Consider the following 24592-nt stretch of genomic DNA (forward strand, 5'->3'; position numbering starts at 1 on the left):
TTCTGTTTAGCGCCCCCAGAATCCCAGCCCTACCCCCCACCACCCTGTGAAGAAGACTTCTTAAGATCTTCAGCGTCCCTTGAAAATCTGATCTCCATTGGATCATTATCTTTCCTTTATGAAACAGAGGGACCGTACCTTATGGATAACCAACTTACACAAGGCAGTTAGCTACGGGTGCTTAACACGTGCAAACAGCATTCATGAGCTGCACACCACAGAGCCTCCACCCGCAAGTGCTGAATGGGGGCTGGTGGCGGGGCCCCTGTCCCCTGTTGGTAACACTGCGGCTACACAAAGTGCACGCCACCCAGCGTTGACACTGAGAGCGCCTCTGCCTCTCCGCACCTGTTTCCTTGTCAGAACAACACGGGGACTGTGCTATATTGAGAACTGATCACTAATTCGACACACACGTTTGGAACACCTGCTAGGGGAGCGACACTAGGACGCACACTGGAGCACTTTACCAGGCGCTACTGAAACCAAAATAAAGAAAACAGTGGTGCCCCCCAGTGGCTCACAGGCAAGTGGGACTATGAGCAAGAACACCGCAAAGCCATGCTCGCTACCATCGCATTCTGATTGTAAGAACTATTCGTGCTCCACTCTGATTTTTATGTTTGTTCCATTATGTTCTCTCCTGTACTATCTTTGCAATGCTCAAAACAGCCAAATTTAGTTCTGACAGTACTTAGAGATGGTGATAAAATTGGTACCTGCGTAAAAAGCATCTTTTAAACTTTTTTTCCTGTCAATTGCCACATTTTAACCTATGATGGTGATGATGATAGTTCTGACAAAACCATTTTTTCTAGAAGAAAAAAATGATGTATTCCTTTATTTAATAACATAATACTTTCTTATTAAGAATCAAGATTGGTAGGGGCTGAGTTATAAAATGGAAATCACAGAAATTTAAGCAATTATGCTTTTCCTTAGGCATTTAAACAGCTTTATTCTCATTCTAGCTACATAGGATCTCTTTGTAAGGGTGTTTTGCAGCTTAATATAGGAAATCACAAAGTACAAGAATTTCAGCCATTGCATTAATGAGTGTTAAGAAGCAATAGCCTATTTCCTTAGGCCCAGGAAACAGCTAGAATATTAGATGAAGTGTGAGGGAGCTAAAACAAGAACTTGTGTTAGTTATAAGAACATGTTTATTTTTCATAGTGAGTATTCCAGTTTTGTACTCTCAGCTCTACCTTCCTATCTGTGCATGTGAAGATTTGTGCTAGCCCTTCAACAGAAAGATCAAGAACTAACTGAATTATTACCGCGAACTCTTTTACTCCTTTGAATGGGTGTGAATTTACTTTGAAACTCACCTTGAAAAGAGCATAAAGTTCTTCCAGCTCATCAATGGTAAAGGAAGTTTCTGTCACAATGGTTCGTACCTATAAAAATAATCAGCACAATGAATTTCACAAACTCAAAAAATGTCATACTGGGAAAGTCCCGAATTTTCTTCTTTTAAACCATCTTCAGTTCTGTGAAGCAGGAATGTACGAGCAGGCAGAGTGTGAGGAAGGAAGGAGACAGGAGGCCGCCTGCTATTTCTCAAAGGACTTACCACGTTGCGTTTCGTAGTATCCTCCAATGTCTGGATCACTTTCAGTCTCTGTTTGAATCTCATCTGTTCAATCAAATCTGCCCGGATAGTTCCAAATTTCTGGAAAGGAGCAATATTGGTATTTCTGAAAAAAATCTGCTAGGGCACACAGTGTCATGTCTGCAGAATGGCTGAAACACATTCTTAACACATATAAAAAAAGGACTTGTCACATGACATCCTAGACTATGCCTTTATTTACTATTTTAAAGCTATCTAGTGACCATAAATAAATATCTGGAAATTGTTTTGCACCTCAGCAGTTGAACTAAATTTCAAAGTCAAATATGTCTTCCTTAAGTCAATAGTTCACCAAGAAGAAGGGCTAAGTAAGGCATGGGAAAAAATGCTTCACAGGAAGAATTTTCTTAACAAGAAGAAAGGAAGTATATAATCTATGGCTAGCTATTAGACCAAGAGGTTGGAAGAAACCTCCAACCTTGTGTGAGACTCTGTGCTCCTGGTCATTAGTTCAGCTGCATTTGTCCATCTGGTCCAGAAATTCATGGTGCACGTCTGCAGATGGTAGACGCTGTGAGCTAGCCCCCTCTACAAGCTCCAAAACGCCTAGCACTGCCTAACTCTTTGTTAAGCTAAATTTCAAAAGCCATACGAGTCTTCCTATTTTAAGGTAAAGAGGAAATCTGTAAGGTTTTATATTTCTTAGGGACACAGAAGAAAAATAAAGAAACTCTGCTTAAAGCATGAGTTTGCTTTAACCCATGGAAGCAAAGACTGCAATGGTTAAATACATTTAGCAGTGGTCCCCAACCTTTTTGGCACCAGAAACCATTTTCATGGAAGACAATTTTTCCATGGACCGAGGGCCGGGGGTCGGGGTGGATGGTTTGGGGATGATTCAAGTGCATCACATTTAGCGTGCACTTTATTTCTAATATTGTTACATTGTAACATATAATGATATAATTATACAACTCACCATAGGTTGGGGACTCCTGAAAAGGAAAAGGTGACAGACAATATCAAGTGTAGGGAACGATAGGGTGCAACCAAAATTCCAGTGCTGATGGAGAACTCCAGTTCCTATAAACACCTCTTACAGACTGGTCTATGTGGTGGACTCTGAACTATATTGCCCAAGTTGGGGTCTACAGCCAAAGATTATACCTTTCGAGTACATTTTACTTTCTCTCTGTTTTTAAAGGACTAATCTTGGGAACTGAGTTTTGATCCAGGCATTCCTTTCTCATAATCAGAACAAAGCACACCGACACCCTTGAATCTGACCAGTTGATCTTCCACCAGTAATGCAGGAGGAGCATCTCAGTCTGTAAGTCAAGCTTTAAGGTTAGGGCTTTGTCTTCTACTTCTGTATAATTCTGCCAAAAATGCAGAGTCTCACACACAGGGCCCACACAGAAGAACACGAGTCTCAAACCATCTAAACAATTCCTTTCATTAGGTGCTTAAGAGAACTTACAACGAGTGAGATCTTCTTCCCTGCCAGGCATTTATGAAGTGAAGTTATTGTCTCTACCTACCAGGCTCAATCTGATCAATATCAGACCAACTCCCGGCAACCTGGAGAGCCCTCGGCCAAACCTCAAAAGGTGAAAGTGCTTTCAGTCTTTATTTCCCACTTTTTAATTTTTATGGCTAATTATCCTGAAGAACAGAAAGGTATGTGTTGTCTTCTTCAGAACATTCAGGTGTCAAGACTTAGCCCAAACCAGGTTCTAATCCGCATCAGTGATTAACCCCATTCTGCATCTAGCAGTGAATCTCAACTCTTACCTGGCATTTGGAATTGTCTGGGGAACTTTAAAAACAAAAAAAAAAAGGACCTACTCTTGGGCTTCATGCCAGAGATTCAGATTTAATTGGTCTGGAATGGAGCCTGGGGATTTATATTTTTAAAAGCCTGGCCTTAAAAAAGTTTCTCAAGTGGTTTAATGCACAGACAGGATTGAGAACCACCAATCTATGGATAGGAGAGGGAAGAAAGGTCAGCAAGAGTGTGTGGTGTTCTCTTTAAGTTGATCTGTACGGCGTCGGGGAGCCACTGGAAACATGAGCCGGGCAGTGACACTTAAGCACATGAGAGAAAACAAAAGACCAGTTACCATGCACTGAAAGACCAGGTAACACAGACACTGATATAAATAAAAGGGGTTGTCTTCCCAGGTAGAGGAAGGAAGCCGCGGCTGTGTCCTCTGATAGGGTGTTTGGCAGCCCCACGGGCCATCATTAGGGCTCAGCCAGACAGGATGTAAGTGGAAACCAGCCCTTGGTCGTGTCTCAGCCTCTTCTCTTTCCCATTAAAAATGAGCGAAGTGCTGACCTCAGCGTGATGTTAGCTTATCTGCTTTCCAGAATAAAGCTGAGCTTCCACATACTAAGCTTTTTACCTTGGTCTAGAGTTCTCTTACCAATAAAGGATGCCTTTAGAAAAACAACCCATAGGTTTAATAACTATTGTCCACAATCATATAGGCTCTTTTCCTCAAAGAATAAATCATCCAACATTTTTGACAAGAATACTATCCAAAAGTCCCAAGGCAATAATTTTTTAAAAATGCATTAAGATAGTAACCAGTTTTAGAGAGGGTGAAGTAAAATGGCCATCTTTTTTTTTTTTTTTTTTTTTTGAGACAGAGTGTCACTCTGTTGCCCAGGCTGGAGTGCCGTGGCGTCAGCCTAGCTCACAGCAACCTCAAACTCCTGGGCTCAAGTGATCCTCCTGCCTCAGCCTCCCGAGTAGCTGGGACTACAGGCATGCGCCACCACACCCAGCCAGTTTTTTCTATTTTTAGTAGAGAAAGAGTCTCTCTCTTGCTCAGGCTGGTCTCAAACTCTTGACTTCAATTGATCCTCCCTTCTTGGCCTCACAGTGTGCTAGGATTACAGGCGTGAGCCACCATGCCCGGCCCAACCAGCCATTCTTCATCTCTAATAGTGTAATTATAAGTTGGGACAACCTTAATGGAAGCTGGACAGTGTGTGCCAGGAGCTCAGAACCCATTCATATTTTTTGATCTATTGGTGTAAATTCATTTCTAAGATTCTAAGAAAATAATCAGAGATGTGACATTTGGGTACAGGTTCATCACAGAATGCCATATAATACTGAGAATTTGGAAGAAACCAAAGTAAATGTCCACTAAAAGGGGACCAGTTAATTTTGCCACCTCACTGAAGCAGAATATGAAGAATTTATTAAAATTATGCCTTTAAACAATATTGAAAACATTAGAGAATACTCATGATATATTTTAAGTGAATAATATTAATAGAATGTGACAAAGCAGTATTTAGTAAGACCTTTTTTTTAAGCATATGGGGGGACCTAATGGGAGGTGTTTGGGTCAGGAGGGCTCTTTCAGCAGTGGGTTCTCCCTCTTTTGCCATATGAAGACATGATGTTCCTCCCTTCTAGAGGAGGCAGCATTCAAGGCGCCATCTTGGAAGCAGAGAAATGGGGCCCTAACATGCCAGTGCCTTGATTTTGGACTTCCCAGCTTCCAGGACAGAGAAATAAATTTCTATTCTTAATAAATTACCCAGCATGTGGAATTCTGTCATAGCAGCACAAAACAGGCTAAGACAGGTTAGCAACGGAATTGTGGGATGCATGTGTCCAGCTGAGCCCCTCATAACAATCTCAGAGTATTGTGAATGCTCAGCTAGGAAACGTCACCCACCTCATAGGAAGTTCTGATGAGTCTGAAGATGTCTACCTCGGGGTAAGGTTCCACATCGTCACTGAGCAAGGAGTGGAGGTGAGGAATGGGAGGCAGTGTGCTGTCTTTATTGGTCACACTGTCTAAATACCTGGGAGAAGAAATGAATCAGAAGTCACGGGAGGCTAACTTGGAATCCCCCCATTCTAGTTCCCCAGTCATTTTCTACAATCTCTGCATTTTAAAACAAAGGATAGATTTTCCCTAAGAAAAACGAAATTTCTTTAACTTCTAAAGAAAAAGTATACGAAAATAAATCCTCAACCATAGGGAGAAGCGGGCATTGTGATTACCATCACGTTACTTAAGACCCATGAAACGAAGGAGAAAGAGAGAAAGCACAGGGAAGACACCCGAACCCCAGAGATGGTTTTCAAAGTTAGGCTCAGAGCAATACCTTCCCAAGACGGTCATGGCCTCCCCGTCATCCTTGCAGTTCAGCAGTTTGTCCACATTAGCATCCAGCACAGCTAGGGCCAACTGGAATATCACTTTGATTCCTTCATAGAAGAAACAGTCGACAACCACAACTGCACTCTCAAAGGGCATCACGCTGAGAAAGAGCGTGAGGAACCATGACAGGGAGATGGTGGAAATCACGCCCAGGTCCTGCATGCAGTCGTACAGCTGCGGGACGTAGTCTCGTGCTAGCTCCTCAAAGACACCTTGGTCCACCAGTGCACCTGCAACAGGGTGTACACACAGGTTAACAACTACACCTTCTTACTGACAAACTCAGTCAAAGGGCTTGACTATGGTAATCCAGTTCACAATTACTGCTAACACAGAACTCTGTTTCTTTCTGCTAACTGTTCTGCTCTTACTATGTTATTAGGCCAAGGTGTCAACACAGCTTAGTCACCAGATTAATTCTGGCTGCATCTTCTCTTTCTGGGGTCTTCCTGTCCTGTTTTCCCTACCATAAAAGAGCAATAACATGACAACTATAAGGGTTGTTGAAAAAGCCAGTTTACAAAGTTTTCATGACATACAACTAATTATTTTTTTGGCAACATAATGTTTGGTTAGGCATGAAATGCACATCTAAGCACAGTCATGTGTCACTTAACCACCAGGATATGTTCTGAGAAATGTGTCCTTAGGCAATTTCCTTCTTACGTAAACATACAGAATGTTCTTGAACAAATCTAGATGCTATATCCTACCAGACACCAAGGCTATATGGTATAGTTTATTGCTCCTAGGCTACAAACCTGTACAGCATGTTACTGCACTGAATGCTTCAGGCAACTGTAACACAATGGTAAGTATTTGTGTTTCTAAACATATCTAAATGTAGAAAAGGTACAGTAAAAATACGGCATTATAATCTTATGGGACTGCTGTTGTATAGGCCGTCTGTCCTTGACCAAGACATCAGTGCATGACTGTAGCTCCAAATGTACATCTAAACAGTTTACATGGCAAAAATCTTATTTTTTAAAAAAATTCACTCTTCTGGATGCAAGGTCCTCACATAAAAGTCATTTTTTTAAACTACTGTTTTTTTTTTAAAACTTAAAAGCATTCCTGCTATACACATTCATGATCACCTTACTGACATCTTTTGATAATATTGTCTATGAATCAAATTGGTGTGCAAATATTTAGAAATACAGAGAGAACATAAGAGGGAAGCATGAAGGATACATCTGTACCACACTAGCAATGAAAAACTTGTCCTGCTCAAACGAATGTCTGATATTTGAGGGGATTAAATGCTCACAGAAGGTGTTTGCTTTGCAGTGAAACCAGTCTGAAAAATACCTTAGAAACTTAGCTTTGGATGAACCTCTATATTCTATTTTCTCCATTCCAGATGGCCTCTTTTGAACACCCCTGCTTCCAATCCTCTTCACTAAAAATATATTTTTTTTGTCAAATGTCTTTGTGGTGATGGCTAGTATACCTGGTGTGGCTCTCACATGTCACAGAGGGACACCCACATCAAATGTTTCCTAAAATAATATCTGTAACAGTGATATGTGTGTATTTCTTTAAGCTCCATAAGGCTCCTTTGTGTATAACCTACCACAAGCCCTCTCATTTCCATTTGGAAAAACGGGAGTAGTCTGAAACTCTCTTGACTTACGGTGATTGGAATAGTGTTCTAGCTGATATTTCTCTAAAAACACCTTGATGAAATGTAGGTTAAAATGTTAATTACACTCCCACATACCGACAACCCTCGTGTTGTAGTAATCCGGGAGCATGCGCTCACACAAAGCCACCAGCAGCCAGAAAGCTTCTTCCTCTTTGGCATAAAGCAGCAGCACTGAAGTGACAATATTCATGGCCTAAAGGAGTGAAAGAGGATGCCATCAAATACATTTGAAAATATAAGCAATTTGATTCACCTAAAAAAAATTATTGAGTTCTTCTCACAGGGGACAGCAAATTTTTTTCTGTAAAAGGCTAGATAAATATGTTTAGGCTTTGCAGGCCATACATAGTCCTCTGTCACATATTCTTCTGAGTTTTGTTTTGTGTATGACCCTTGGAAAATTAAAAACCATTAGTCCTTGAGACAATAACTGTTCAGGGTCTTCATTAGCACCAACACTCACCAGACTGAGCCCTAAACATGTACAGGCAAACCCTCATTCAAAATCCCTGCTCAAAGGCTATTTGACAATGCTTTTAATTTGCTAGAATCTCTCAGTATTCTTAATCCTTAATTCAGTGAGGTAAATATTTCCTTTTTAACCTTCCATAATAGTTTCTATAATCATGTACACATGGCTCGAAGCTCAGAGAATAATGCAAACTTTCAACGTTAGAGGCCTTACCCATTATTCCCATCTGGAGAAAGATGGTAGTGATAAGTACCAGTGATTTAAATTCTAAAGGAACTGTACCTTATTAAAAGATATTATCAGATAGCTCATAACCACTCCAGCTCTACTCCTTTAATAGTCCTCTTAATTAAAGGGAGGAAGATCAAAAGATAAATTTGAATTCCATTATATTAGAAGTCAACTAACTCCTGTACTTTACTTTTTTTGATCTCCTAGAAACCAGTAATTGTTCATCAGACTTCTAGAATATAAATTTCAAAAAATGTATTTTGGTCTAATAGGCTCTTTCTTGTAAGTCTTACTCATTATTTTCCCAAGTAAAATCATTATTAAAATTCCACTTGAGAATTAACCTGCTGACTCTAAGTATATGATCATCGTCATGGTTAGTTTCTTAGTTATTTGCTCAAGATGTGTGTTTTGGAGGGTCTACTTTGTAACGGGCTCTGGGCTAGGTATTGGCGGATGGGGGAACACAGTGGTAACAAGTCTCACAGGCCCTAAATGCTGGTATTAGAGAGAGAAAGATGAAAAAGTTAGTCATTTGGGGGGTTTATTTCAATTCAGTGCTATTAAAAGACAAAATAATGCAGTACGGGGAGACTAACACGTGTGTGCACATGCACCTGTGTGGAAATGCATAAGAGTAAGAGTGAAGCCTCCTTTAGCTTTTGCTGGATGGTTGGGGAAGGCATCTCTGATGATGTGGCCTTTGACTCTAAGGTAACATTATTTTGGAGCTTCCCAAAATTGTGGCACATGTACCAGTACAAGAGATGATTTTAGTTGGTATTTGGGCAACATTATTTTATATTGAGTCAAGCATTTATTCTAATGTGTATTGGAACAGAACCCTAGCATATACAAGCTGTCTTCTCAAGGATATTACTGCTTAAGAGGATGCAAAGTAGGAACACGGTGGCAATCCCCAATGAAAGGCTCGGAGCTTAGGTGCACGCTCCCTTACTCCAGCGTGGGATGAGGGGTGGATCAGACAGTGAGCAGGATCTTCTCCCATCCACCCAGCTAGACAGAGGCAAATCTAGAAAGAGCACTTGTGTCTCCTGGCTCCTCTGTTCAGTGCAGTGGTTGATTCTGCTCCTTGGGGACATTTGGTGATGTTTAGAGATATTTTTGGCTGTCACAGCTGGGGCGTTCTATAGGCATCTAGTGTGTAGAACCCAGGGATGTTACTAACATCCTGCAAAGCACAGAACAGCCCCCACAACATGGAATTATTCAGTCCACAATGTCAATAGTGCCACTGCACCTTGGTGCAGTGATAGTTCTGTTAACCATAAATCCTTCCTTCACATTATTTATTGGCAAATAAAAACTTTATTTTTTTAGTATAGATCATCTGCGACATTTACCTGGCAATACCCTATGTTGGGATTTCGAAAAGCATAAGCTGTTAAGACTCTCCTTAGAGCAGCGATGCCCATTTCATTCTGAAAAGCTGGGTGTTCTGGAAGGGAGCGGTGTAAGTCCCTCTCAATCTCCTCCGTGGCAAGATTATACTTCCCCATGGACTTCTCCACTAGGTCTTCGTAGTAGCCAGGATGTGTGGCCTTTTCGTTGATGGCACCTGGGAAATAACCCAACAGATACAGTATCAGGAAAGTAGAAGCCTTGCCCTTTGGTCTGCAGCCACAACTTACCCACCTCTGGAAGGAAACTTCCGAAATAAGATGAAATCACATAGATGTGGTGTGCTGCAATCCTGGCTAGACTGGGAAATTTGCTTGTGGCCTCCTTCCTTCTTTTATATCCATAGTAAACTGGCTACTTAAAAACTTCCTAAGGTGGAGGTTCCCAAGCTACAAAACTGTGTTCCAAGGAACTTCTGCAGATAGCCCTGAGGGGCTGCTTAGGGGTGGCGGAGGGGAGTCATCAGAGTAAGCCCAGGCAGGGGCCTCACCCTCTCATCTCTCCCATTAGCCACAGAAGCTTTGCTTTTATTTTTTTGTGGTTTTTGTTAAGATTTCACTTGAAAAAGGAGGTTCTGCCTCTCAAAATAAGTTTGAAAACTGCTTGCTAAAGTATTAGCTCTGAAAGGTTTAACGGCCATACTGAAGAGTAGGCGGAGGCATCAGAATGCTTGGAGAGACTGTTAAAATTGCAGCGGGTGGGAGGGTATTCCTAGCAGTTCCTCAGATCGTGGTGATCAGGGTGCAGAGTTGGGCTGAAAACCATCCATCTGAGATATTTTCATGTTAAGATTCTTGAAGACAGAAAAACCTTATGTGCAAATATTTACAGCTAAGTCTAAATTTTAATAATACTGCTATTGGGTAAACTGGATATTCACATGCAGAGGAATCAAAATGGACCCTTATCTCACACCATATACCAAAATCAACACAAAATGGATTAAAGACTTAAACATAGGTCCTGAAACCACAAAACTAATAGAAGAAAACATTGGGAAAATGCTTCTTTGACATTGGTCTGTGCAATTATTTTTTGGATATGACTCCAATAGTACGGGCAGGAAAAGCAAAAAATAAACAAGTGGGATGACATGGAACTAAAAAGCTCTGAACATCAAAAAAATAACAGAGTGAAGGGCAACTTACAGAAGGGAAAAAAATATCTGCAAACCTTCTATCTAATGATAGGTTAATATCCAAAATATATAAGGAACTCATACAACTCAATAGCAAAAAAATTATTTGATTTAAAAATAGGCAAAGGAAATGAATAGACATTTCACAAAAGAAGACATAAAAACTGAAAGGGGTAGCCTTGCAAAAATAACAGGACAATACCTAATCCCACAATTTCCCCAGTCACAGGTAAAGATCAATCCTATGAGTTCTCTCACTAACGGGAACCCTGCAGGAGTTCTGTTTTGCACAACTTCTGAAAAGAGCTGAATAGAGGGAAAAGAGATGTAAATTTCTCCTTCGAAATTGTTTTTTCAGAATCTGCTTTCATAGAATTCCTGAGCAGAGAGCAAGAGAACGAGCTATAGCCTCAACCATATCTCGAGGACAGAGTCACATCTTCTGTGATAATCCCTTCTCCAAGGAAAGGCAGGAAACCAAGTCTTGGACTTTGACATCCTGCTGCCACTTACGTTATCAACTACCATCACTTTTTTTTCTCTCTGTCCTCCTTAAAATCAGCGAGCCATCTGGCCTTGCTGCTGGCATCCCTTTCCCTTTCTTTGGTAGGCCACGCCACCTTCCTGCTCTCTTACCCTCCTTCCCCTCTCTCCTTCACCCTCTCACTCTCTCTCTCCTCTAAGAATATAAAATAAATTTTGCTTTTATGTATCTTAATCTCTGCCTGAGAAATCTTTCTCCACCTGCGCCGTGAGTACTACTAGGCTTTCCACCCTAACAAAAACGGCTAACAGGTATATGTAAAGGTGCACAACATCACTAATCATCAGGGAAATGCAAATCAAAATTACAATGATATATCCCTTCATACCATTATGGCCATTATCAACAAGACAAAAGATAACAAGCGTTGGCAAGAATGTGGAGAAAAGGGAATCCCTGTTCACTCTTGCTGGGAATGGAAATTGGTACAGTCATTATGGAAAATCACATGAGGGTTCTTCAAAAAACTAAATAGAACTACCTTATGATCCAGTCAGTAATCCCACTCTGGGTATATATCCAAAAGAAATGAAGTCAGTATCTTGAAGAAATATCCATACTCCCATGTTCACTGCAGCATTTTTTCAAAATAGCCAAGATACGGAAATAACCTAAAGGCCCACTGAGGGATGAATGGATAAATAAAATGCAGTATAATATATATACACCGTGGGATACTATGCAGCCTTATTAAAGGGGGCAAATCCTGTCACTTTTGATAACATGGATGAACCCAGAGGACCTTATGCTAAGTGAAATAAGCCAGGCACAGAAAGACAAATATTGTATGTTCTCACTCATATGCGGAATCTAATATAGTCAAACTCACAGAAGCAGAGAGTAGAATGGCAGTTGCCAGGAGCTGGGGGGAAGGGAAATGGGGAGTGGTTGTTCAAACGGTACAGAGCTTCAGTTATGTAAGATGAAAAAGCTTTTGCTATCTAATATAAAGCATGGTGATTACAGTTAATAATACTGTATTGTACTTGAAATTTGCTAAGAGAGTAGATCTTAAGTGTTCTCACCACTCACACACAGAATAAAAGAAAAAAACCTGGTAACTATGTGAAGTGAAAGATATGTTAATTAGCTTCATTACAGTAATCATTTCACAATGTATATCAAAACATAAAATTGTATATAATTTTTGTCAATTATACCTCAATAAAGCTGGAAGAAATAAATGAGCTCATAAAGGCTGCAGGATACAAGATCAATATACAAAAGTCAATTGTATATCTATATGCTAGCAATGAACAATCTGAAAACGAAAGTAAGAAAACAATTCCTTTCACAATAGCATCAAAAAGAATAAAATATTTAGGAATAAATATAACAAAATAAATGTAAGATTTGCCCACTGCAAACTACAAAAAATTGCTAAAGGGGATTAACAAAGACCTAAATAAATGAAAAGACATCCTGTGTTTATGAATTGGAAGAAGTAATAGTGTTAAGATAAGAAATCCCCAAATTGATCGACAGATTCAAAATAGTATCTATCAAATTCCCAGTTGTCCTTTTTGAAAAATTTGACTAGCTGATTCATATGGAATTTCCATATGAATCCAAAATTCATATGGAAATTCAAGGGACCCAAAATAGTCAAACGATCTTGAAAAACAACAAAATTGGAGGACTCACATTTCCCAGTTTTAAAACTTACTGCAAAGCTAAAGTAATCGAGATTGTGGTACTGGCACAAAGACAGACATATAGATCAACGGGCTAGAATTGAGAGTCCTGAAATAAACCCTAACATTTACTGATTTTTGACAAGGGTGTTAAGACAATTTAATGGGGGAAAGACTATTCTTTTCAACAAACGGTGCCGGGACAACTGGATATCCATGTGGAAAAGAATGAATCAGATGGTTACCTCACACCAGATGCAAAATTAACTCAAAATGAACCAATGACCTAAATGTAAGAGCTAAGACTACAAAACTCTTAAAAAATAGAATAGGGCTAAATCTTCATGTCATGAAAGCCCAGTGACCAAAAAAATTAGATAAATTGTACTTCATTAAAGAATTTTGTGTTTCAAAGAATACCATCAAAGCAGTGAAAAGACAGCCCACAGAATGGGACAAAATTTTTTTAAAATCTGATAATGGATTGTATCTAAAATATGTTTAAATACTCTTACAAATCAATAATTAAAAGATAAATAATCCAATTAAAAGTAGGCAAAGGATCCAAACAGATATTTCTACAAGGAAGATGAAAAAATGCTCAGCATCATTAGCCATCAGGGAAATGGAAATCAAACTTGCAAGGTATCACTTTACACCCACTATGATGACTATAATAAAAAGATAAATGATAATAAATTTTGGTAAAGATATGGAGAAATTGGAACTCTTACACTGCTAGGGGAATGTAAAATGGTATAGCTCCTTTGGAAAACAGTCTGGTAGCTCCTTAAAAGCTTAAACATAGAGTTACCACATAAGCCAGAAATTCTACTCCCAGGTATATATACTCAAGAGAAATGAAAATATGTTATCAACACAAAAACTTGTACATGACTGTTCTTGGCGGCATTATTTATAGCAGCCAAAGAGTGGAAACAACCTAAATGTTCAATAACTGATAAATGGATGAACAAAGTATAGTATATAGTTATATATATATAGTTATACAATGGTATAACATTTGACCATAGAAAGGAATGAAATACTGATACATACTATGACAAGGATGAACCTTGAAAGCATCATTCTAAGTGAAAGAAGCCAGTCACAAAAAACTACATATTATATGATTGCATTTATGCATACGAAATGTCTAGAGACAGAAAGCAGATTGGAGATTGCCTAGGTGTAGGAGAGGGGTTGTGGGGAAATGGAGAATGACTGATGAAAGGTGCATGGTGCTTTTTGAGGGGATGATGACAATGTTCTAAAATTGATGGTGGTGATCATTGTACAATGTGAATATACTAAAAAAAACCACTGAATTGTACACTTTAACTGGTGAATTGTGAATTATATCTCATTAAAGATTTCACAAAAAAGAAAAGATAAATATAAATTATATACATAAAATGACAGGGAAAACATTTACATTTCACAGTTTAGAAACTTATATCCCAAGACCACTGGGCTATCCTGGTCCTTGTCCCTGATGGTCACTGAGAGAGCCAGCCTTACCACTCACACTTTCCCTGGAAAGGGCAGCCTGCCTGTCAGCAACGTAAGATGCAGCCTTTGCTCTGTACTCGTGGGAGATGGGTTGGGATTTCTGGCCTGCACTTCACTTCAGTGGGTACGCTGAGTTTACGTCCTGATGCAGTGACCAGAAGGCTCATGGGAAGCAGGTGAGACCCATATTGGGCCCCTGACTCAGAGCTGGGCTCTCCCACTGGGAGAGAACTGGCCTCCATGTGACCCCCTTGCCAGGTATGTGGCCGTATGGGCTCAGTTATCTCCCCAGCAGAGGGGTGTGTGTAGACCACTTCACCTCCGGTCTCACATAGCCCATCACTTAAAGGAAACACTGGGTCTAACCTTAAACATATCTTTGAAATAGGGTTGTGTACTGTTGTCGTGCACTGGTTTACTGGTGCTCATACGAGTTTCATTTTCATCTAAAACGTAGCTGTAAATAACTTCTAGTTTGAACAAGGAGGATGAAAGTAGAAATTTTCATTTACTGTGTCAGTGATCTGCATCTGGTTGTCAAGGTGACTAGTTCACTGAACACAAGGAAGACAAGAGAAGATTGGAAGGTAATGATCTTCCTGGGCTTGATATTTAATTAGAGATGAGTTGACTCAAATTTGGGTTTCTAAATGAGGAGCTGTGGCTGGTCTACTTAGGGAAAATGAAAAACAAGACGTGTAAATGAAGGTAGAATGAATCGGTTTTACATGAAATAGATAAAACCAATTATTTTTCAAGATCCTACCCCCCTACTTCTGAGACATTTATACATCTCATTATGGGCAATTTTACCATTTGCATCTACTTTTAGAAAGAACTATGAGTTTTTATAGCTTTCCTGTAAGTCTGGTAATTATTCTTTAATTTTAATGTCATTTTCAAAAATAAAAACTTTTAATAATAGCACTTGTGTTGGACCATCTTAGTTTGAATAAAAATAATCCCATGAGCCTATGCAGAATGGTTACATTTCACGCTTCAAACCAGGTAGAGCAACTGATTTATACATTAAAGTCTGGGGAAACCTAAAGGACTGCTCTGATGTTTGGGACATTAAGATCCCTGGGATGCACTGGACGCTGTAGGATGGAAGGAAGTAGTACGGGCTTATCCTGAAGGGCCTCTGGTTTCTGCAGCAGGGCTCAAACGTTTGACATCACCGGGTCTAGTTCAGGCATAAGGGCCTGGTCCGTGGACCAGTGATGATGGGTGGCCCTTCCCCCCCAGGTCCACAAACACGTCCCCTTCTGTCCTTCCTGCCATCTCCACCTTGAAGTACAAAGTATGACCTGGGTAGGCTTCAGGTCCCAGTGCCGATTCTGGCCTCACTCCATGGCACCTGTGATACCTAAGGACTTCAGGAGGTGGCAGAAATCAAGAACTGGGCCTTCCTATTCCTCCCATCTCCTCCTGCTGCCGCACCTGGGGACAGCTCTGAGAATGTGCCACACTTTAACATTCTCAATGAAGCTGACGTAGCTGGGAAAGGGAAAAAAGAACTCCCCAAATCACAAAGTACTCTACTCTTTAATACGGGTTCTCTTTTTCTCCTAAATAGGCTTTCTGAAGAAATGGAAGTGGTTATGAGGACTCGAGGGATAGTGGCTTCAACATTTGGTCAGCTTACTATGAGTCCTGCATTTTCGTGATGGGAAGAGTAACTGAGGGACTTCAGCACTTTGGTGAGCAAATGAGATGTGGCTGTGAATTAGGGGTTACACATTTGAAGGAACCCGTGATGCATGAGGGAAGGCGGACGGGGACCCCCAGGGTGGCGCAGACTGTCACCAGCGCCCCAGCCCAGGCGCGGCCGTACCTGAGAGCAGCAGCCAGAGCTCCCCGCGCATGCTCTCCGGGATGCCCTTCAGCACCAGCTCCCGCGTCTTCTCCGTGCGGTACATGCAGATCCCTTGCCCGTACTCAGCAAAGTGAATCTTCCAGGCCTGCTCTTTCAAAAACTCTTTGGCCTGAAAGGGATAACGAAACGTTACGACGTCCCAGAGTACTTCAAGGATGGCAAGCAGAAGTGTGCTGGAAGGTCAGAACATTCTCCCTGTTGAACGGAGTGGTCAAGTTATGAACAGAAATCACGAGAACAAGGAGCTCGGACTTTCTAGAGTTGTTCCCCAATTCTACACACCTATCGTAGCCTGCGGTTCTGCCATGAAGCTTTTTGGCCCAGAGTCAAAACCTCCCTTACTGAGATGGATCAGCAAAATGCCAATTGTATTTATGGTTTTATGTCTACACCCCCAACTGAAAGTAAGTTAATCCTTTTAAAATGTGGGCTGAGAAGCTGTGTACTTATTTGTCGGTTAAATTAAGCAATAATTGAAAACAAAACAAGATCAAAAGAAGTCACTCCTACCCACGAGGACGTGTCTCCTTCCCCGAAGCCACTCTGAAGCCTAATGACATAGTTAGACAAAATCTGCATTACGTATAGGAAAATCTATACTTACATAGATATTTATGAGTTTACCTACAGCAACAAATATTTTGATAGTATTGCTCTAATACAGAAAGGTTCAGGAAAGAGCAAGAGGCACCCACCAATTTGGGGTTGAATTCCTCGGGAGACCGCCGCCGGTACATGGTCATCAGGGTCTGTGTGGCCGTGGGGACGCTGTTGCCATTGAGGTTAAACTGGCGCTCTCCATCAGCATCGGAGCTTGTGCTTCTCTGGGGGCTGGAGGAGACGAGGCTGCTGGGCCGAGAATACACCTGTGGACACAGGGAGGAGCTAGACATTGGAAGGATTTGGGCAACTGAATCTACTTCCTCAGGGTGCTCTGCACAGGTATCAATAGCTACATCATTTTTTTCTAAGATGTTTCTCGCTATGTGAAGAAACGGGAGAAAAGCAGCAAGGCAACATTTTGGCAGACACCTGTTTAGGTGCCTGGGGCATAGGCTATAGCGCTTTGATGCTCAAAATAGGTTCCCTTCCTATTTTAGATGCATATTTGCAACAAAGTGGCCATTAGTGTCTCTGATTTGCATGCATGCAAAGCAAGCCATGGTTGAATCAAGAGCTTATGAGATCACCTCATCTCCTCTCCAGTGTCTGGTGCCTCAGAAATGCCCACATAAGCTTGAAGCAGGTGGACAGGAACAGGGATTCTATGTGTGAACTTAACATCTTTAAAACACATTTTATCTGTCAGTAACCTGCTCTATCACTTTAGCTAGTCACGTATCTTCTCAGGGCTCCAGTTTCCCTTGATGTTGGTCCAAGGCCTAATACCATAGGGACACGTTATGTATTTTATCATAACAAAATCACCATAATGATGTTGTATTTCAGGTTTACTTGGTGACCTCTGTACCATTCTCAACAACTCTACTATATAGGACCAGAGTCACTTGCTATGTAACCAGGACCAATTACTTAATAATTTCTTCAACTGTAAAATAGAAGAGTTAGACTAGATAAGGTTCTATAAGGCTCCTTCTAGCACTACGATCCCAAATACAAACTCCTTGCAATTTAAAAGACGTATTGCTGAGCTACTGCTCTGGGCATCAGGGTAGGTTGTTTATCCTTGCCACAGCGGCAAAGATTGAAGATCAAACAAAATGGACGGGGAAGTGCACACTCGGGCAGAGTAACAGGATAAACCCAAACACCTTCAGGTGTCTTCCACAGACCTCGTCATCGGAACTGTTGTAGCTTCCTGCAAACTCTTTGTCGGAGTATATTTTGGAAGTCGTCTGTTGCAGGAAATCTGAGATCCTCTGCACTAGAAAGTCTCTGTCTTTCAAATTGGCAAATAGGAAGGTCATCCTGTTCCTGGTGCTGATGGACAAAGGACTGGGGAGTACACTAGAGCTGTCTGCCTTTTCCACAATTGTCACCTGAAAAGAAACACGAAACAACGAGCATGACTTTCCAAACATTACCCAGCAGCAGCCTATGAGTGGCACTGAAGAAGGAGCACAGCAATTTTGTTATTTTTGTAGGAAGTACCCATATCTTATTGAAGCAAAATTGAGAAACTTTGACTCTGTTCCAATAAAATAAAACAGCTTATAACAAATCAAATTGGAGCTTATACCAGAAACTGGAATCATCTTGCTTGGACTTTTTAAATCAGTGGTTCTAAACTGGGAGTGATTTTGCCTTCCAGGAGACATCTGGGGACATGTGGAGGCATTTTTGGTTGTTACAAGTGGCATCTGGTAGGCAGAGTCCAGGGATGCTGCTGAAGATCCTACAGTGCACAGGACAGCCCCTTCCCCTGACAACAAAGCCCGTCCCACACTGTCAGTGGTACCAACGTTGAGAAACCTTGCCATGAAGGAATCCTTTGATTTTCATTAACATTTCATGAAGCCTTAGGAGAGAAGACTCCTAGCTGCTTCATCATCCACAAGAGACAGAAAATAAGCCACAGTACTGGTTCCTTTTACCAAGCTTAATGTTGGAGTGGTTTTCAAAACCCCATCAATCCTTCAAATGTCCCATTTAGACTCCAGGGCTTTGCATCCTTCACCTCCTACCGCTTCAAAGTTTTAAAGGCTCGATTCCTGAACAGACGTGATGTAAACAGGTTAATTACAACCCTACCTGAACTAGCAGACCTTGCGTGTGTGTGTGTGTGTGTGTGTGTGTATGCGTGCACGTGGACCTGACTTTCAGATTATGTATACAGAATCCTCTGAGACACCTGGAGTTGCACATAAAGGATTTTTTTTTCTGCTGCAATAAAAGCTAGATAAAGGCAAAAATACTTCCTTCTCATGAAAAGCATTTTCCAATGACATTTAAGACATGTTAAACAACACTTAAGAAAAAAGCTCTTTTTCTCATATCAAATTTTTACCGGTTCTTTTGGGTCACAGTGTTTCTGGCATAAATGGAAAATGCCAAGGGGATTAACTGTTCAAATTATGTGTCTAAAACACAGAGAGCTATGTGGATCTGGATAAAGTAAAAGCGAAAAAAGGCCTTTACCTGTCTGGATCATGAACACAGAAACAAGGAAGCTCTCACGTAAAACGTGAATGCTCACATGGGTTACAAAATATTTCTCACCGACAAATGAGCTGTAGTAGAACTCTATCCCATAAGCTTTGTGCCACCAGGAAAGGGGACAGCTATGTTAGTGTTTTCTACAATGTAAGGAGACACATTTTCATAACCAACTTGGGTTACGAAATAGACTACAACTTAATCAAATCTTGGCGTTTAATGTGGAACACATGCAAGGTAATTTATGATTAAAAAAAGAGAAAGAAACTTCCTCCTCTTGCTTTGTTGGCTCAGTGATTTCTTCAAAATCTATAGCAACATAAGTCTGGGTAAACATTTAGCATCTGCCGATTGCATCTACTGAAAGTCAGTATGTGGGATGTTATGTTAACAACCTCTAGTCAATAATTCAGCTTATTTATAAAATAAATAAATAAATAAAACAATTCCTAGTCCACACAATCCTACAAGTGGCCACTCCAAGGAGGGTGTAATGTTCCCATGGAAGCTCCCACTGAACGATCAGCTGACTGGGTTCTGAAAGGCACCCAGCTCATGGGGAGAACACTGATGCCTGCAAGGAAGGTGGGGCCCACCCCAACACCTTTCTGACATTATCGGTACCTAAAGGTAATAAAAATTACATTAAGCCCTTCGTTTCTTCCATTAGTTGCGGTTAGGGATCTACCATCAATATAGCTCCACAATTCATTGGGTCCCAGGGAAGGCACTGCTGTCTCTCTGAGCACTTCTTTGAAGCTGCGTCCTCTAACCACAACATGCTTTATTTCTACATTGCTACCTCCACAGGTTGCCCCTGTTCTGATTCACCCTGAAGTATGTCTGACGTATCCCCGCTCTACCAGGGAAAACTAGCAAGCAGCAGGTGGCTGAAAATATGAATCATCATTCTCTCCATTCCCCAGAGCTCTCACTAGTGTATTCTAAATGGCACTAAAACGTAAACAGAACTAGCTGGTCCCAACACCCGGGAGGTGGTGGCCAGAAGGCGAGCAGATGTCTTCTCTAGACCCTAGACCCTCTCTAGTCCTCATGTCCCTCTGGATAAACTGGGAGTGATGACTTGCTCAGACCTGTAAATGGCACATCCATGGTTTATTCTTAATTCCTGAATGGGTTTCCCTCACCTTTCCAGGTAATGCTGCTTTACTATACTCAGGTAGTACTTGATGAAGAAAATCAGTTTAGAATCAAGTGAAGAAAATTATGTTTAATAACAGCCTATAGCAAAGACTACTAAGAGGGTAAATTTGCTAGAAAAAGTTATGAAATATATTTCACAGCCAAATGTAAATACCATTGAATTGTCCACCTCAGAATTCAGACCTAACAATATATCCTGGCCTCAAAATGTGTCATAACACCAGCTAGCTGACCCTATAACAAGGAGAACTAGATTTGTCAATTGCTGAACATTTTGCACTCCTTTCGATCCACCAATTCAGCTTCTGAGAATTTGTAATTTGTGATTTAAGGAAAATTATATATGTATGAGAGAAAGTTAGAAGCAATAAAAAGGTCCAACCAAAGGTAACTGAATAAATAAATTATGTATATACACTTTGTGAAATAATATGCAGTTATTAAAAATTACATGGCAAGCTGGGCGCAATGGCATGTGCCTATAGTACCAGCTACTTGGAAGGCTGAGGGGGAGGATTGCTTGAGCCCAGGAGTTCAAGTCCAGCCTGGCAAACACAACATAGAAAGACTAGTCTCAAAAAAGAAAAATTACATTGTAGTAGCATATTTAATGATTTGAGGGACAGTTTAAGATATACTCACTGCTAACTGAAATAAGTAAAAATAAAAATTCCCCATAAAATGTTTTACATCTAAATTATATAAATGATATATACATAGCAATGCACAGAAAAGCCCAGAAAGCTGTACAACAGAATGTTAACAGTGAATGGGGGAACTAGGGACACATTTTTTATTTTTATTTGTCTATACTTTTATACATTTTCTGTGATTAGGATACATTACTCTTCAAACAAGAAAAAGAAAAGAAGAAAATTTGCTTACTTAAATAATTAAAAAAAAAAAAAAAAAGAAGGCAGAAGGAAACTTGAATCCTTCATTATAAGAACAATCCTAATTAAAACTCCAAAGCTTCTGGCCACCTTAGCTTCCAGAAAAGGACCAAGGTAGATTGGAAATTGCCCCGTTAGAAATTGCAAGGCTGCCAGACCCTGGCATTGCCCCTTCCCTGACATCTTAACCTGGGGTTTTTGTCAACCCCAAACCTCAGCAAAGCTTCCAGACAAGTACCAGAGTAACCTATCACCCTGAGGATGGTATGGAACTCACCTCCACCCCAGAACAATAATAATGTTTCTTCGACTTTACTATGCATGAGAATCAGCCTGGGAATTTATTAAAATACAGATCCCAAACTTGCAGAGATACAGGTGCAGAAGATCTGGGATAGGCTCAGGAATCTGCTACTCCGACCAGCAGCGTGATGGTTCTAATGTGTGGAATCAGCAGGCCAGATCCACACACAAGCCTGGCTTTCTGACTCGCAATCTGGAGTATCTCCTTCAGACCAGGGTGCCCTCACGCTGTGAGCAAGGTGTAATAACCACCTTTCCTAGTTTCTGTATTTGATGTTTTGACATCTTGAGGCTTTGCTGACCCTGGAAGGACTTCCCTACCCAGGGCTAGCCAATTCCTGGAAAACTGCTTTCATAAGCAAACCAACCAACCCAGAGCCCACACTCCAACCACCTCCTCTATCGAGCTCTCACACTCGGGGTCACTATTCCCCTGCCCTAATCACCCCAGGGCCAGGAATCAGACAATTAAGGACAGCCCCTATGCCCAGAGCCCACCAAAATTGTTCAAACGAGTCAATTCTAAGCCTGTTTACCCTGCCTAGCCCCTTTCTTCCCCTGGAAATCACAATGAAGCATGTTGCCCATGTTTTCCTGCCTCCTGACCGACCCTGGTGCTTCCCTGGGTGGCCCCGCACCCGGCATGGCATGGCCTCTCCTCTTGGCATCTGTGAGAATAACAAGCAAACATCCCCCTATCTGTTGGCCTCACCATACCTGAATAATAATAAAACCTACATTTTAAACTCCCATGCTGCTTCTGCAAATAGAGGTCTCACAGGGGCCCAACAACCACAGCAGTGACAATAAACGAAAGATAAGTTTCCACCAAAGACTTACGAACATTTGCCTATGGTTAAAAGCCACCCAGATGGGGGTAAAAAATATTCCTGGCTCATGTAGAAAAGTATTATGAACGAAACTCTCACAATACCTATTTTTATCTGACACTTACCTCACGGAGTGGGATAATGAGGCTACATAAATTCTCCTCCTTGCTGGTAAAGCAGATGTAATTTGTGGACACAAACATCTGCCCCAAAATGTGCATTTTGTTAAAGGGAGTCCACAGGGTACAGTCTGTGTGGCCGTCTAATTTTTCATCTTTGGGGAGCCGGAAAAGTGCTCGGTATCTCTCGCTCTTTGCCCTGGCATCGAGATCACTGGAAGACAGTAATTATAATAATTATAATTCACCTCACACAAGAAAAATGTTTAAAAAATCTTCCAAATGATGCAGCAATTTCCCCAGCACAAGTTTCCCATTATCAGTCTTGCTAGAATCATCCCCACCTTTTTAACTTTATATTGGAGTTAACTCCGACCTAATGACCCCAAAGCCTTAAAAAATTATTTAATATATTTAGGTCCTTTGTGTAGCCACTTTGCAATCAATGTCTGTAAGCGTTAAAGAATCTTAGGGAAAATAGTCCTGAACAGGAAATTCATTCTCTTTCTTAAAAAGTGCAGTAATTTCTAAAGAAGTCACTACATTTACTCTGATCCAGCGCCACTTTTGGCACCTTAACCAGCAAGACCTCATGAGAATGCCAACAAGCCACATGAATCTGCTGGGCATCACTGTCCACCCTAAAGAGGCAAAAAAAAAAACCCAAAACAACAACTTCATGAAAAGACACAAGAACCACCCACTCTTGGACAACTATGGTTTCCAGCCTCAGCTGGGTGTTCTGTGGACTGCAGTCTTTCCCTATTGAGTTCTTTTTCTCCTGTTCATCACTTTAGTTGTTTAAACCTCTCCCGTCAAGCCTTTACCCCACCTCAGGCCCTAGAGGGTCTAGTCTCTGGCTTCACAGAGCAAAGAGTGGCCATGATGAAGACATTCCTTCCAATTCTCTCCTGTCTAGCTCCAAAATCACCTCTGTCCTCACCTATTTTTACTCCCTCTCTGTTTCAAAGGGAGAGGTATCAGCACACATAGGCCTCCTGTCCATGCTCTGGAAGTTGTCATCCTTTAAATTACCCTTTTGTTAATACTTACAGCTTTGTCTCTATGCCCTCTCCTGTCCTCACACCTACTCTCACCAACAACTCTTGCCATCTGCCTCCTGTATTCGCTCCTATGTTCAATATTTTCCATTCTAAAAAAAAAAGCAATCCTCCCTCCTCTACCTTTTTTTTTTTTTTTTTTTTTAATAGAGACAGGGTCTCACTTGGTTCCCTGGGGTACAGTACAGTGGTGTCATGATAGCTCACTGCAATCTCAAACTCTGGGGCTCAAGCGATCCTCCTACCTCAGCCTCCCAAGTGGCTGGGACTATAGACATGTGCCACCATGCCAGGTTGGTCTCAAACTCCTAGCCTCAAGTGATCCTCCACCCTTGGTCTCCCAAAGTGCTAGGGCTACAGGTGAGAGCCACTGCGCCTAGCTGAACATTGAATTTCTTTAAAAAGCAGTGCATATTTGCCTAATTACCTTTCTTTTCCTTTTATTTGCTATTTGACTTACTGCAGTAACAGCATTTATCCCGCACTTCTCTGTAGAAACATATCTCAAATCACCAAAGACATCTTAATTACGACTTCTTTTCAGACTCCATCTACTACCCGTACACCAATGATTTCCAATTTCGTGTATCTTACTGGACCGATCTTCAACTAGATGTCCTGCAGGCAACTCAACTCAACATAATCAAAACTGAGCTATCATATCCCTTGGACACGCTCTTCCTTCTCTCATTCCCCATCTCAGTGAAGGACGATTCTATGCACAGTCATACTTTAGAGGCCATCAACTTTCCCTCACTCTCTCTCTAGCTCCATTCCCACATTCTAGGCTTCTCTGCAGCCTCTCTCATTCCATGCCCTGCCACCTCCCAGCCATGCAATGGACTTACTTCCC

General features: G+C 41.1%; 1 protein-coding gene across 1 annotated transcript in view; it reads right to left on the reverse strand.

Annotated features, from left to right (window-relative positions):
• The window catches only part of TBC1D9 (TBC1 domain family member 9), a 106596-nt gene that overhangs the window by 12130 nt on the left and 69874 nt on the right, over window positions 1-24592 (reverse strand). Inside the window, exons 6-15 of the mRNA XM_069493303.1 lie at window positions 22685-22892; window positions 18046-18252; window positions 16948-17118; window positions 16211-16361; window positions 9488-9702; window positions 7496-7613; window positions 5714-5999; window positions 5278-5407; window positions 1577-1675; window positions 1332-1400 (exon numbers count right to left, since the gene is read on the reverse strand). Coding sequence (XP_069349404.1) covers window positions 1332-1400; window positions 1577-1675; window positions 5278-5407; window positions 5714-5999; window positions 7496-7613; window positions 9488-9702; window positions 16211-16361; window positions 16948-17118; window positions 18046-18252; window positions 22685-22892 — 1654 coding nt within the window. The remainder of the gene's footprint in view (window positions 1-1331; window positions 1401-1576; window positions 1676-5277; window positions 5408-5713; window positions 6000-7495; window positions 7614-9487; window positions 9703-16210; window positions 16362-16947; window positions 17119-18045; window positions 18253-22684; window positions 22893-24592) is intronic.

Source organism: Eulemur rufifrons, chromosome 18, assembly GCF_041146395.1.
Source record: "Eulemur rufifrons isolate Redbay chromosome 18, OSU_ERuf_1, whole genome shotgun sequence".
NCBI lineage: Eukaryota > Metazoa > Chordata > Mammalia > Primates > Lemuridae > Eulemur > Eulemur rufifrons.